The sequence below is a fragment of the Odocoileus virginianus genome, chromosome 7 (genome assembly GCF_023699985.2).
Source record: "Odocoileus virginianus isolate 20LAN1187 ecotype Illinois chromosome 7, Ovbor_1.2, whole genome shotgun sequence".
In the NCBI taxonomy this organism is placed as follows: Eukaryota; Metazoa; Chordata; class Mammalia; order Artiodactyla; family Cervidae; genus Odocoileus; species Odocoileus virginianus.
The window spans coordinates 1,870,545-1,887,210 of NC_069680.1; the positions used below are offsets into that span (position 1 = coordinate 1,870,545).

The 16,666-nt window shown below is 39.7% G+C and overlaps 1 protein-coding gene across 3 annotated transcripts in view; it reads right to left on the minus strand.

The window, feature by feature from the left end:
• Nucleotides 1-16,666, minus strand: part of ARHGAP19 (Rho GTPase activating protein 19) — a 79,049-nt gene that overhangs the window by 49,363 nt on the left and 13,020 nt on the right. Inside the window, exon 1 of one of the 3 annotated variants that reach the window (XM_020878807.2) lies at nucleotides 14,836-14,914. The exons of the other annotated variants lie outside the window; for them this stretch is intronic. Coding sequence (XP_020734466.2) covers nucleotides 14,836-14,891 — 56 coding nt within the window. The 5' untranslated portion in view covers nucleotides 14,892-14,914. Of the gene's footprint in view, nucleotides 1-14,835; nucleotides 14,915-16,666 lie in introns of those variants that run through there. 3 annotated transcript variants of the gene reach the window in all.

A 16,666-nucleotide genomic window follows, 5' to 3' on the forward strand; every position in this document is an offset into this window, starting at 1 on the left:
ACAACTCCAATCCTTTGGCCACCTGATGGGAAGAGCTGACTCACTGTTAAAGACCCTGATGCTGGGAAACATTGAGGGCATGAGGAGAAGGGGATGACAGAGGATGAGATGGCTGGATGGCATCATCGACTCAATGGACACAGGTTTGGGTGGACTCTGGGAGCTGGCGATGGACAGGGAGGACTGGCATGCTGCGGTTCATGGGGTCGCAAAGAGTCGGACACGACTGAGCGACTGAATTGAACTGAACTAAGTACCAATAATGCAAGTTAATTAACATATATTTAATTTGTCAATTTTTATCCCTTTGGGTGTCACAAGAATTGGCATTAATTCTGTTGTTGCCACTTTCCTTACTTTTTCCTCACCAAGGCTGGTGAACAATTGGAACAAAGTTTACTTGTATTGGAAAAGTAACATGAAAATTCCCTATTTATTTGGAGAGAGTTCTATAGGATGCTTCACTGACAAAAAAGTGTCTCTCTTATCATTATACAAAAGCTGTTTACCCCTCAAAAAAGTACAGTCAAAGCTTCAGGAGACTCTTTTCCTATAGAGTTTAAATGCCATGAGTCTCAGGCAATTAAAACCAAAGGATTTCTACCTATGATCAGATTACCTTTCAAAAGACTACTTCTAAATCCACTTGTTCCAAAGTCCAGAATGATACTATACAAGAAACTGCTAATGCTTTTGCTTTGGCACACTGTTCATATCTATACAACTTCACATATTGAAAATTCTTAAGAGTTTTAATCTCTTAGTCAGTACTCAACAAACCTAATAGTAAGTCTCATCAGCTAGCTTAAGAAAGTGAGTTGCTTCTCTGAGGCACATGTTAGCAAACAAGAAATCACAGTTACTCATGTGTCATTTAAATTCAAACTAATTGTGATCTACCTAGTGCTTTATATTTATAATTTTAAGAAGCTGTAAGGTACAGGAACAAACTAAACAAACTAAACTAAGTCTGTGGTGCCCAAAAGTTTAAATTTCACTGAATACTATAAGATGCTATTTTGTTTTCCACTACCTCTATTTTCAAAAATATAAATGGTCAGCTATCAGTGCAATTTAGCACATAGGCACCCAGAAGGCCCTATGAGAGGTCTTTGAAAATTAGGTTACAAATAATTTTTCTTTTACTGCATTTGCACATACATGCTAGTCTTTTAAGTGTTATTATTTTAAAGAGATCTTTGGGTATTTGCTAAAACTCCTTTGAAATTGGAAGTAATTATGAGGTTTTCCACTGTGGTTAATCTTAAGCAACCACCACTTTGGGGAAACATCATACACTTTCTCACTCAACACTTTCTGAATGACACCAACTTTTGAGACATGCGATATTGAAAAGATGGATTCTAATATATGAAATTTTATGGTGCATGAAATTTTTTTAATTTAAATATCCCACTTTCTTTTCAACACTTTTAAAAAATTATTTTATTTTTTTTGGCCATATGTCAGTGCTTATGAGATCTTAGTTCCCCAACCAGGGAATGAACCTGGGACCTTGGCAGTGAAAGCACAGAGACCTAACTGCTGGACCACTTTTTTTTTTTTTTTTTGGACCACTTTTTATTTCTTAACTCCTAAAAAGAAACTATTGTGTCAGTTACAATAGTTATGCTTTGAAAAATTTAGGCTTTATCCTCTGTACCCACCTTAATTATACACACACTCTCAATTTAAATTTTAATGAAAATTTAACACAATGACATAAGTGTATGCTTCATACTGATATACTTATTTTTAATATTTATTTTTATTTTTAATATTTAAAATATTTAAAAGCCATATTTACTTGATGAAAAATCCAGATTGAAAAGTGACTGATCTCTTGCTTAGGGTCATCCTAACAAAAGCAGCAGACTGAATAGCAGATTTAATTAAGGAGAGCTTGGTCATAAGGACAGATACTACAAAATGACTTGATCAAAAGAAAAAAAATAAAGTAGACCTTGCTATTTGAGTGGGAAAAAAAACTATTATTGCAACCAATGAGAGACTGTAGGGATTCCAAAATTTAGAAAACTTTAAAATGATAAACAGACTTAACCATACAAAAGCTAGTCAGATTTAAAAAGAAAAAAAAAAGCTAGTCAGATTTCGAAGGGCTTATTATAGTGCATGTAGCCTTCTCTGATTAAAGTTTTACTTTCTTAGAGAGCAGAAAGTATTTGAAGATAATGTCAAGAATGTTACTAAATACTATTGCTGTACACTTTCTTGGTTTCTCATCTTCTCCTAATTGTTAGTTTCCTGTTATTTGGTGAGTTATTTGGTGAGTTTTTCTTTAATTTCATTGTTTTTAACATTCTTGGTTTTATCCTTGTAATTGTGTTCAGCATAAAAATAAAACAAGTGAAGAACTTCTACATTGTATAATCCCAATGTCATTCTTTATAGTTCCTAAATTAATGAGGTTCACCCCTTCCCAAATGTATTGATATAATTAATACACATACAGCAACAGTTCAATCTCATAGTTCAGCTTGACAAATTGCCTGTATTTAATTTCATAACTGATATTGTTATATCTGATTATCTTAGAGGCTATGGCTTGATACAGTTTTATAGTTTGATACTAACACATTTCCCATTATAAAATGTACTGTCATTAACTCACTCCATACTTTTAAAATTATTTATTAAGTAGATCACAAAACTTGTGAACTTCTGACAAAATTGTTCCTTTTTTATCCATCACTGTATTTTAAAATTACAGAAAAGAACAAGTTTTCCTATAGTAGGCACTAAAGACTGTAACACAAAAGACAGTAACAAGATCATTAACTGCCAAATGCATGGTACAGACAATGAAAGCTCTAAGAATTCAGAGGTAGGAGAGAATCTTTCACTCTCATACACGGAGAGTTGAGATTTGCGGTAGGTCTTAAAGATGAGGAGGGTTTGACAGAGTTTGACAGTACTCATCTTGAGCACTCTGACTCCCAACCTCCTCCTTCGGACAGTTTCCGTTCTCCAAGACCCCGTCCTACAGGGCTCATCAGCGCTGACTCCAAAGCCTGCCCCTGTGGCTATGGCTGGCAGCCTCTACAGTAAGTCACCCTCTTGTCCCCATATTTTCATTTTTTCATTTTCATCTAGTCTCTTGCACTGCTCCCTTCCATACCATCTTTCCAGTGCTTCCTAGTTTTTCACAAGCCACAACTATTGAGCCTGTGCTCTAGAGCCCATTTGCTGCAACTACTGAAGCCTGTGCACCCTACAGTCCATGCTCTGCAACAAGAGAAGCCACCACAATGAGACGCCCATGCACCACGACTAGAAAGTAACTCGCCCCTCGCCAAAACTAAAGGAAAGCCCATGAAGCAACAGAGACTCAGCACGGCCATAAGCTCAGCAGTAAAGAATCTGCCTGCGATACAGAAGCCGCAGGAGATGTGGGTTTGATCCCTGGGTTGGGAAGATTCCCTGGCGGAGGAAATGGCAACCCATTCCAGTATTTCTGTCTGGAGAATCCCAGACAGAGAAGCCTAACAGGCTATGGTCTACGGGGTCACAGAGAGTTAGACATAACTGAAGAGACTTGGCATGCACGCATACTCACTGTGCATGGGCTTAAATAAATAAAGAAAATTATTTTTTAAATTATACATATTTCAGATCATTATAAACATCAGTTTTTAAAACCTCATATAACTATATACCAGTAACTCCAAACAAAAAGACAAGAAATGCTAAAGTAGCTTGCTCAAAGACACATACTGTTTTAACTGAGGGAAAAGTTATCAGTAAACAACGTATCTGGCTGGGATCTTCCCAAGCTTGAAACTGCAAAGATCCATGCTGTTGTTGCTGTTCTGTCAATATATCGTGTACGACTCTTGGCGACCCCATGGACCACAGCACATCAAGCTTCCCTGTTCTTCACTATCTCCCAGAGTTTGCTCAACCTCATGTACATGGAACAGTAATGCTACCTAACTATCTCATCCTCTGCCACCCCCTTCTCCTCCTGCCTTCAATCTTTCCCACCATCAGGGTCTTTTCCAAAGAGTGAGCTCTATATCAAGTGGCCAAAGTATTGAGGCTTCAGCATCAATCCTTCCGATGAATATTCAGGACTGATTTCCTCTAGGATTGACTGGTTGGATCTCCTTGCAATCCAAGGGACTCTCAAGAGTCTTCTCCAACACCACAGTTCAAAAGCATCAATTCTTCAGTGCTCAACTTTCTTTATAGTCGAACTCTCACATCCATACATGACTACTGGAAAAACCATAGCTTTGACTAGACAGACCTTTGTTGGCAAAGTAATGTCTCTACTTTTTAATATGCTGTCTAGGTTGGTCATGGCTTTTCTTCCAAGGAGTGTCTTTTAATTTCAAGGCTGCAGTCACCATCTGCAGTGATTTTGGGAGCCCAAAAAAATAGTCTCTCACTGTTTCCATTGTTTTCCCATATATTTGGGAATAGACTATATATATTATATAGATTTTATATATTTATATTATATAACTATATTTATAACTATATTTATTATAATATAATTATATGTTATATATTTAAATATTATATATTATATAACATATATTGTATAAAATATTGTGTATCTTTTATATTATAAATATGTAGATTATATAGATCAAGGACTTCGCTGGTGGCTCAGACAATAAAGCGTCTGCCTACAATGCGGGAGACCTGGGTTCGATCCCTGAGTCGGGAAGATCCCCTGAAGAAGGAAATGGCAACCCACTCCACTATTCTTGCCTGGAAAATCCCATGGACAGAGGAGCCTGGTAGGCTACAATCCATGGGGTCGCAGAGAGTTGGATATGACTGACGGATTTCACTCGCTATTATATAGATTTCCCATCTATTCCCAAGCTATGAAGTGATGGGACCAGATGCCATGATCTTAGCTTTCTGAATGTTGAGCTTTAAGCCAACTTTTTCACTCTCCTCTTTCACTTTCATCAAGAGGCTCTTCAGTACTTCTTCACTTTTGGCCATAAAAGTGGTGTCATCGGTATATCTGAGGTTATTGATATTTCTCCTGGCAACCTTCATTCCAGCTTGTGCTTCATTCAGCCCAGCATTTCTTATGATGTACTCTGCATAGAAGTTAAATAAGCAGGGTGACAATATACAGCCCTGACATACTCCTTTCTGGATTTGGAAACAGTCTGTTGTCCCATGTCCAGTTCTAACTGTTGCTTCTTGACCTGCATACAGATTTCTCAGGAGGTAGGTAAGGTGGTCCGGTATTCCCATCTCTTTCAGAATTTTCCACAGTTTGTTGTGATCTACATAGTCAAAGGCTTTGGCATAGTCAATAAAGCAGAAGTTTTTCTGGAACTCTTGCTTTTGCAATGATCCAACAGATATTGGCAATTTGATCTCTGGTTCCTCTGCCTTTTCTAAATACAGCTTGAACATCCAGAAGTTCACAGTTCACGGTTCACATACTGTTGAAGCCTGGCTTGGAGAATTTTGAGCATTACTTTACTAGCCTGTGAGATGACTACAATTGTGCGGTAGTTTGAACATTCTTTGGCATTGCCTTTCTTTGGGATTGGAATGAAAACTGACCTTCTCCAGTCCTGTGGCCACTGCTGAGTTTTCCAAATTTGCTGGCATATTGAGTGCAGCACTTTCACAGCATCATCTTTCAGGATTTGAAATAGCTCAACTGGAATTCCATCACCTCCACTAGCTTTGTTTGTAGTGATGCTTCCTAAGGCCCACTTGACTTCACATTCCAGGATGTCTGGCTCTAGGTGAGTGAGCACACCATTGTGATTATCTGGGTCATTAAGATCTTTTCTGTACAGTTCTTCTGTGTATTCTTGAACCTCTTCTTCTGCTTCTGTTAGGTCCATACCATTTCTGTCCTTTATCGAGCCCATCTTTGCATGAAATGTTCCCTTGCTAGCTCTAATTTTCTTGAAGAGATCTCTAGTCTTTCCCATTCTATTGTTTTCCTCTATTTTTTGCACTGATCACTGAGGAAGGCTTTCTTATCTCTCCTTACTATTCTTTGGAACTCTGCATTTAAATGGGTATATCTTTCCTTTTCTCCTTTGCTTTTAGCTTCTCTTCTTTTCTCAGCTATTTGTAAGGCCTCCTCAGACAACCATTGATTTTGCCTTTCTTTTTCTTGAGGATGGTCTTGATCATTGCCTCCTATACAATGTCATGAACCTCCGTCCATAGTTCTTCAGGCACTCTGTCTCTCAGATCTAATCCCTTGTATCTGTTTGTCACTTCCACTGTATAATGTAAGAGATTTGATTTAGGTCATACCTGAATGATCTAGTGGTTTTCCCTACTTTCTTCAATTTAAGTCTGAATTCTGCAACAAGGAGTTTATGATCTGAGCCACAGTCAGCTCCCGGTCTTGTTTTTGCTGACTGTATAGAGCTTCTCCATCTTTGACTGCAAACCATATAATGAATCTGATAGCGGTACTGACCACCTGGTGACGTCCATGTGTGGTCTTCTCTTGTGTTGTTGGAAGAGTGTATTTGCTATCACCAGTGTGTTCTCTTGGCAAAACTCTATTAGCCTTTGCCCTGCTTCAGTTTGTACTCCAAGGCCAAATTTGCCTCTTACTCCAGGTATCTCTTGACTTCCTCCTTTTGCCTTCTAGTCCCCTATAAAAAAAAAAAGGACATCTTTTTTGGCTGTTAGTTCTAGAAGGTTTTGTAGGTCTTCATAGAACCATTCAACTTCAGCTTCCTCAGCATTACTGGTAGGGGCAAAGATTTGGATTACCGTGATATTGAATGGTTTGCCTTGGAAACGAACAGAGATCATTCTGTCATGTTTCAAATTGCATCCAAGTACTGCATTTCGGACTCTCTTGTTTACTATGATGGCTACTCCATTTCTTCTAAGGGATTCTTGCCCACAGTAGTAGATATAATGGTCATCTGAGTAAAATTCATCCATTCCTGTCCATTTTAGTTCACTGATTCCTAAAATGTCAATGTTCACTCTTGCCATCTCCTGTTTGACCACTTCCAATTTGCCTTGATTCATGGATCTAACATTCCAGGTTCCTATGCAATATTGCTCTTTACAGCATAGGACTTACTTCCATCACCAGTCACATCCACAACTGGGTGTTGTTTTTGCTTTGGCTCCATCTCTTCATTCTTTCTGGAGTTATTTCTCCACTTTCTCCAGTACATACTGGGCACCTACCAACCTGGGGAATTCATCTTTCAGTGTCCTATCTTTTTGCCTTTTCACACTGTTCACGGGGTTCTCAAGGCAAGAATACTAAAGTGGTTTGCCATTCCCTTCTCTAGTGGACCACATTTTGTCAGAACTCTCCAGCACGACCCATCCATCTTGGGTGGCCCTACATGGAATAGCTCATAGTCTCACTGAGTTAGACAAGGGTGTGGTCCATGTGATCAGTTTGATTAGTTTTCTGTGATTGTGGTTTTCATTCCATCTGCCCTCTGATGGATAAGGATAAGAGGTTTATGGAAGCTTCCACCTCATACTTCTCTATAGAATAGACCTAGGTAGTGTTGTAATAAGGGAAACCAGCAACTTGGAGATAAGATGATTTTCCATGTGCCAGTCATCAACTTATTGCCTCTCATCCATCACTGCCTACTCTGCAAAAATGGAGCCAGAGCCTCTAAGTGTACTTCCTTTTCTAGCTGGTCCGATGTTCAGCATTACCGATAAAGAACACTGCAGAGACAGACCAGGAGGCAGCGCCTTTCCCTTTAGGGTTTCAGGCTGCTCCTCCAGGCAAGCTCCTGCAGCATGCACAGCCTCTCCACTGCCAGGCTTCAGGTTATAGCAGTCAGCAGCACCCATAAGCCAGCTGTTTGCCACCACCCTCCCACCTCCCAACCCCTGAGACATCGCCCTATGAACATCTTTCCCAAGTATCCTAAAGGACTGGGTTTCGAGAAAGTTCCTGAAGGTGAATTTCCAACAAGTTCTACCACATTATTTCTCTGCCATTCTGTGGCTCCAATGTGAGATCTCTGCCCTAGGATATCCATCTCTTCTTAGCACATTCTATCTCAGACCTACAAATTATAGTGGATTCTTTTTATCCAGTTTTATCAAGGTATAATTAGCAGACAAAATGATAAGAAACAGTATTTATAAAGTGTACACCATGATGACTTGATATACATATTCAGTGCATAGTTGATTCTGGTTTCTATCTGTAATTCTTCAGAGATCTCTTTATTTATTAGCCAATCCCTTGTTACTCCAATTCCCTGTTAGAATCAATAACTCTTTATACTAAATTTTCTTTGTTCAAATTACTGTATAGTTTCTGTGTCCTAGTTGAACCCTGACTGATATATCAGGTAAAACTAGCAAAACATCAGCACAAAATAGATGGACTCTGGCATTTCTAGAAACATGGTTAATAAAATGTAATTAATAGGGAACAATTAGAACTGGACATGGAACAACAGGCTGGTTCCAAATAGGAAAAGGAGTACATCAAGGTTGTATATTGTCACCCTGCTTATTTAACTTATATGCAGAGTACATCATGAGAAACGCTGGGCTGGAGGAAGCACAAGCTGGAATCAAGATTTCCAGGAGAAATATCAATAACCTCAGATATGGAGATGACACCACCCTTATGGCAGAAAGTGAAAAGGAACTAAAAAGCCTCTTGATGAAAGTAAAAGAGGAGAGTGAAAAGGTTGGCTTAAAGCTCAACATTCAGAAAACAAAGATCATGGCATCTGGTCCCATCACTTCATGGGAAATAGACGGGGAAACAGTGGAAACAGTGTTAGACTTTATTTTTCTGGGCTCCAAAATCACTGCAGATGGTGAGTGCAGTCATGAAATGAAAAGACGCTTACTCCTTGGAAGGAAAGTTATGACCAACCTAGATAGCATATAAAAAGCAGAGACATTACTTTGCCAACAAAGGTCTGTCTAGTCAAAGCTATGGTTTTTCCAGTGGTCACATATGGATGTGAAAGTTGGACTGTGAAGAAAGCTGAGCACCGAAAAATTGATGCTTTTGAACTGTGGTGTTGGAGAAGACTCTTGAGAGTCCCGTGGACTGCAAGGAGATCCAGCCAGTCCATCCTAAAGGAAATGAGTCCTGAATATTCACTGGAAGGACTGATGTTGAAGCTGAAACTCCAATACTTTGGCTACCTCATGCGAAGAGTTGACTAATTGGAAAAGACCCTGGTGCTGGGAGGGATTGGGGGCAGGAGGAGAAGGGGATGACAGAGGATAAGATGGCTGAATGGCATCACCAACTCGATGGACGTGAGTTTGAGTAAACTCTGGGAGTTGGTGATGGACAGGGAGGCCTGGCATGCTGTGATTCATGGGGTTACAAAGAGTCGGACACGACTGAGTAACTGAACTGAACTGACTCAAGGTAGCCAGAAGGTATCTTCAGGAAGAAAGTTCTGGTAAGTGCTGATTAAAAAACAAAAGAAAGCAATGATCTAATCAATCAACTGTAGTAAGTCTCTTTCAAAGATAAAATGGACCTGACATACAGATCAGGTATATTCTTTTTTTCTTTTTTATTGAAGCATAGTTGATTTACAAAGTTTCAGACAAAGTGATTCAGTTATATATGTGTGTATGCGTATTCTTTTTTCAGATTCTTTTCCACTACAGATTATTAGAAGATATTGACGATAGTTCCCTGTGCTATTGATGGATAGGTCCTTGTTGTTTATTTTAGATATAGTATGTGTCTATTGACCCCAAGTTCTTTAATTTATCCCATCCCTCCCCACCACCACCTTTCTTTCTCCTTTGGTAAACATAAGCTTGTTTTCTATGTCTATGAATCTACTTCTGATTTGTAAATAAGTTCATTTATATACTTTATGCAAATTACCTAAATTGCCTTATCAATTGGCTTATGAACCTGAATGGAATCAATCCTTAAATCCATTTAACAGATAAAACAGTTTTTTGAACTTGCAGTAACAAAAAGACTCCTGCTTTCTGAGGACCTTCCACACAACCACCCAGAAACCTCCTTCTTCAACACTGTTTAACCTTACAAACTCTACAGCTAAAGGTTAGAGGCAAAGAAAGGTAGGCCACTGACCAGTTTATAAAGATTAACTTTAAAATTCTGTTTTCTTCTTCCCCTCTCCTTCCACCAAGATTGCCCTTGCCTGTAAATATAATGGTCAAACTCTCTAAGCCAGATAAACTGATAAAAATGCAAAATAAAAAGATTCTGATTCAAGAAAGACCCCTAAAGAATCTATTCCTCATTTCGGTTCACAGAATTTGACAGTACAAATAAAAAATTAGATTCAGGGAGTTTTCTGGTGGTCAAGTGGTTAGGACTCAGTGCTCTTGCTGCCATGAGCCCAGGTTCAATCCCTGGTCAGGAAACTAAGATCCCGAACGCCTCACAGTTTAGCAGCCAAAAAAACTGGATTCAGACATTTAAACCATGTTTTCTACTTTTACAAGTGAAAACAGAAAATTCTTCCTAAGATCAACAGGTTCGATCTATCACTTTTCTTGAAGGGCCACACTGTTGTCTTCTAAGAGAAAAGAACAATGTAATTTTAAAAAGGGACTTTACAAAGTCTACAGTGTAGTGATTCAGCAGGATATAGGACACTTTCCCCATCTTCAGGCACCTTCCTTCCTCCAAAAACATTTCCAAACTGGGATGTAACTATCCCAAAGTCTGTTCCAAAGCTTCCTGCTGTTCCTAAGTCCCATGGGCAGGGCTCCAAAACTTAGACACTGCTGGTATATTAACTGTCTCCAACTTTTCACAAATGCTATCGCTTCCATGACTTGCTCTGCCTCCCTCCACTCCTATATGTTCTTATTTGCTTTTTCTGGTTCACAGTGGGTTTCTTTTCTTCAGGGAATATTGAAGTTAAAAAGCTTGTGACTCTTTGTTATCAATGTCCCCTCTTCATCTAATAATAGTTAGGACTTTCTTTTTATGCCTCTTTTCAACTAAAAAAATACTGAGCCATATTTCCCTACTGCCAATTATGTGGGTAGGTGGCTATAATTCTTTTCCTGCATTTGCTTTTTCTCTCTTTGGCCCTTGAGAGTCTCTACTTTTTTTTTCTATTATTTTTATACTACTACTGGTAGAGTGGATAGCTTCAATTTGTGGATTTCCCTTATTAGATGCAGGCTTAAAATAATAATGAAGAAAAAGAACTAGAAAACTAAACAGTTCTAAACAGATGATCAGATGGTCTCCATTCAACACACAAATATATATTGATTTGTGCAAATCAGACAATTCTTTCCTCTTCTTTATGGACTACAAGGGACCATACCACCAACAGAAGATTAGAAAGGTTAATATCTGCAGAGCATAAAGTAATTTGTATGGTATTTATCACAAGGTAATATTTTTGTCTTAAAAATACCAAAAACTATTATTCATTCACTACTGACCACCTCGTTATTGTTGTTCAGTCAGTAAGTCGTGTCTGATTCTGTGAACCCATGGACTACAAGACACCAGGCATCCCTGTCCCTCACTATCTCCTGTAGTTTGCTCAAGTTCATATCCACTGAGTTGGTGATGCTATCCAACCATCTCATCCTCTGCCGCCCTCCTTTCCTTTTGCCTTCAATCTTTCAAAACCATCAGGGTCTTTTCCAATGAGTCAGCTGTTTGCATCAAGCGGCCAAAGTATTGGCCAGTAAACTGTAGACCACCTACACAAACCTAATTGTTGGGAATACATAATAAAAATATACATGACCTGCCCTCAAAAAGCCCTTAGAAAACTCAACTTCTCTATGAACTATTTCAGGTTCAGATAACAGTCTGTGAATATCGACTGATTTTGTAACTAATACTATTGCTCCAAATTTAAATTCAAATAGTAATATCCTTTAAAGAAATTCAAACTATTCCTGCTGTCGAATGGTATTTTGTCTTCAGATTTTCATCACAATTCAAGATTTTAAAGCAGGCTAAAAGACAATCTAATCAAACTCATCAATTCCATCTACGGTTTCGGTGGGGGTGGGGGGGCGGGTGGAATACCCAATCATTTATAGGCAGCTCCAAGAGGGGAAAATTCTTCCCTATAAAATATGAAATAACATACAACCACTCCCATCTCTGCTAAGTAAGGAGTCCAGGTCCTACCCACAAACCCAGCTCTCCGGGATGTGGATTCTCCTATTCAGTACAAATAGCACCAACAGATACCAACCAAAGGTTTTACTCATTTACACTGGGGCAATGTATACAACACAGGCCTGGTAGGCTGAAGCCCACGGGATTGCAAAAAAGTCAAACTCCCACATGTAAAATAGATAGCCAACAGGAACTTGCTGTGTGGCTCAGGAAACTCAAACAAGGACTCTATATCAACCTAGAGGGGTGGGATGGGGAGGGAGATGGGAGGGAGGTTCAGAACGGATATATGTATACCTATGGCTGATTCATGTTGAGGTTTGACAGAAAACAACAAAACTTTGTAAAGCAATTATCCTTCGATAAAAATTTTTTTTTAAAAAAGAGTCAGACGACTTAGAGACTCAACAAACTACACTATAAATAAGCTCACTCTACTGAATTAAGACTTCCCTGGAGGCTCAGATGGTAAAGCGTCTGTCTATAAAATGCGGGAGACCCAGGTTCGATCCCCAGGTTGGGAAGATCCTCTAGAGAAGGAAATGACAACCCACTCCAGTACTCAGAATATCCCATGGATGGAGGGATGTGGTAGTCTACAGTCCATGGGGTCGCAAAGAGTCAAACATGTCTCCGCGACCTTTCTTTTTCTTTCACTGAATTCCAGTATGCATTTTTCCCAATTAAGATGACTAAGTTCTTAAAGCTGGGGTGAAACCATCTAGAAATTCTTCCTAGGAAAAGCTAGATTTCAGTATGCCAACTTGGGAGGAAACATTCTGTAGAAATAAAGTGATGATTTCCTAAATTGATTCCTCTGATTTGTTCTTTAGTTCTATGAGAAGAACAAAAAACTATTAAGTATGGAGTGGTTATTAACTACTAAGATCAGCACTGACAGCTTTAAAAGGATTGTCTGGTTTAATCCTGACATTCTCTGAAGTAGACATCATTACGTCCATTTACAAATGAAGAAACTGAAGCTGAGAGAAGTTTAAAAATTGGCCCCCAAGTATTTTATTCTTTTTAGTGCTCCTATAATTATGATTCTTTTCCTAATGTCCTTTTCAGATAGTTCATTCTTAGTGTATAGAATCATAACTGATTTCTGTATGTTGATTTTGTATCCTGCAACTTGAACTTGTTTATAAATTCTAATAGTTTTTTTGTTAGCATCTTAAGGATTTCCCATATATAAAATCATGTCTGCAAAGAGGGATAACTTTACTTCTTCCTTTTCTAATTTCGATCCCTCCTTGTTTCTTTTTCTTGCCTAACTGCTCTGGCTAGGACTGCTAATACTATGTTGAGCAGAAGTGGCAAGAGTGGGCATCCTTGCCTTGTTCCTCACCACAGTGGGTATCATCTCACATCTGTCAGGATGGCTATGATTTAAAAAAAAAAAAAGTGTTGGTGAGGACCTGGAGAATCTGGAACCTTTGTATACTGTTGGTAGGAAAACAAAATAGGGCAGTGCATAGCTCAGTGGTAAAGAATCCACCTATCAATGCAGGAGACACCAGTTTGATCCCTAGGTCGGGAAGATCTCCTGGCAACCCCCTCCAGTATCCCTGCTTGGGAAATCCCATTGACAGAGGGGCCTGGCAGGCTATAGTCCACAGGGTTGCAAAAGAGTCAGACACAACTTAGAGACTAAACAACAGCAGAGAGTAGCCTAGAAGTTCACCAAAAAAATTTAAAATAGAACTACCCTAGGACCCAGCAATCTCCTTCTTTGTATTTATCCAAAAGTATGAAATCAGGATCTCTAAGAATTATTAGCAGTCTCATGTTCACTGAGGCACAATTAACAATAGCCAAGATGTGGAAGTAACCTAAATGTACATGGACATATGAATAGATACAGGCAAAACATGGTACATACATAGAGAGGAACATTACTCGCCTTTAAAAAAGAAAATTCTGCAGTATGTGACAGTATGAATGAAACTTGAGGACATTATGCTAACTGAAATAAGCCAGTTACAGAAAGACAAATGATTCCACTTATATGAGGTATCCACTTACACGAGGTGTCTAAAATACTCAAAGTCACAAATAAAGAATGGAATGGGGCTTGCTAGCAGCTGCAAGAAGAGCAATGGGAAGTTACTAGTTACTTACAGTTTCAGTTATGCAAAATGAATAAGCTCTTGAGATTTGCTGCACAACACTACCTACAGTCGACAGCACTCACCGTACTCTTAAAATTTTACCAACAGGGTAGATCTCATGCTAAGTGTTTTCACTACTATAAAATTTTTCAAATGTGTTTAACTGGTCCAAGGACTCAAATCCATATCTAAACGACACTCAAATCTGTGCTCCGACTTAACCATATAAACTGCCTTGGAAGAGATTAAAAAGTACTGACAGCGTTCTCTCCCAGCGCTGTGCGACGTTGGGGAATTCGCTTAACAGCTCTGGGCTTGTTTCCTCACCATCAAGATGAGTCTCAGCCCAAAGGCACACAACGTTGCCACCACAAACAGGTCGGTTTGCAGCCAACCCCGCTAGTGGACCTCCCAGTAGCATCAGCTGGACCAAGCAGGGTCCTGGCTGTGCCCAGCGCCGGCGCCGGACCACCGAGCCTCAGTCCCCGCAGGCGCAAAGATGAGAAACGCCGCAGAAAAAAGGAACAAAGCCTGGCCCCCTGGGTCACCGTGACCCAAGAGAAAGGCGTCAGTGCGACCAGCCCACGGCCTCGTTTCCTAGGCAGCTGGACCAAGAACTGGGCTCACCTCCGGCCAGATTCCCGGGCTGGCACCTCCCCTTCGCTCTGCGCCTCAGCCGCCATCTTAGTCAGCAAACTTCTTTCACCGCCCCCAACCCTGGCCCCGCCCTAATGCCTTTGGATTGGCTAAAGTGTTACCCCCTTTTTTATACGATTGGATAACTTGCCCGCCCCCGCCTCAGCCGGAATAGCTTCATGATATTATTGGTCTATTCAAATAACTAACCGTCATTAGTGGCCCCCTGTCTTGGCGGAAAAGAAAGGGGTGAGGGGCCAAAGAGGGGGCGGTGGGAGATCCAGCCCCGTGGCCTGCGGGGAGTTGTAGTTTCTTATTTTGATTAACCCTTCGGATTCCATCGACTCTTAGGTTCAAGTCAGAAATATACAGCCTACGCTCAAATTTTGTCCTGATGCGTTAAGTCTCAGAATTACAGAATTGTAGAACTTGAAAGTGACTTCAAGAGTCACTCTCTGAAATGGCAAGATTACTTTTCTGTCCTGATACAGAGGTACAGAGTGGCAGCCAAGAAGTACTTACTAAATTTGTTACACAGCCTGCTTTCTTCAGACAGCATACCAGTGGGTCACTTCTTCATTCCACCCGCTCCCTTCTGGCTTCCCAGGGAAGCCACAGTTTGCCTCTCTGATCTGAATCATGGAGCCAAAACCTGCATAATTTTGTCCCTGGCTGAGCTTTAATCCTCAGAGAGAAAGAACCATAATTATGCTTTCCCTCCCTGCCTCACAGGCTTCTGGTGAGGATTAACTGAGGCAATAGATGCTAGAACATTGTAAACTTAAAGCATTAACTTCTTTCTCGGTGTTATTTTCCTCTGCTGGGTTTTTCTATGGATATTTGTTCTGACAGCCTTTCACCCGAGGACTCTCCTTTTCTTTCATTAAGTTCTATCCACATTTCAGTTTCTCAAAAGCCTTTGCTCTGTTGCTTTTCCTGGGTGGCCTGCCTTATTATTTTTCACATCTCAGTTTAAAAGTCACTGGTTCAGGGAATTTCCTGGCAGTCTAGTGGTTAGGACTCTGCATATCCACTGTGGGGGGCCTGGTTTGATCTCTGGTTAGGGAACTAAGATCCCCACAAGCTATGTGGTGCAGCCAAAATAAACAAATAAGTCACTGATTCAGATGCCTTCCATGGCCCCCACTGAATAAATCAGTTCCCCTACTAAATTTTCACATAGCACTTGAACTCTTCCTTCATAGCTTTCACCACAACTTATATAGTTTATGTGACCATTCATTTCACGTGAGAGTCCCCAACTAGACTTCCCGCCACACATGAGTAGAGGCTACATCTATTTTGCTCCCCGTGGCATCTGGCACATAGTGGCCTTTTGGTAAACATTTTTTGGACAAATGCATAAGCAAACCCTCAGACTCTGTTATCCAAACCAAAAATTGAATCATGTGTTCTAACAGATTATTTCAATTGATGAATTTGTAAGATGGGTAAAAGTGTCTAAATAAAATTGCATTTAGTTTTATGTTGAACAAATTGTCCTTATTGTGCAAATGCATGAAAAGAAAGGCAAAATTCAACAAACCGTGAAACTTTTCACTGAACCCCAGACAGCCTTGAAAAATCCAGGTTGTATAATTTCTGCCTATACAAAGAAGGGAATCCAAGGCTCAAATCTGCCATTTCCTTGAAGTGTGAACAAGTTTTTTAGGTTTTTTTCTGGTACCATGACACCCACGACATCAATTAATTGACTGAATTAAATTGATGCTTTCACACAAATGAAATGTTCAAAACTTTAAACTATTACCACTACAACTAGAAGACCATACAACTGTATTTCTGGTTCATCTGTTTTGAT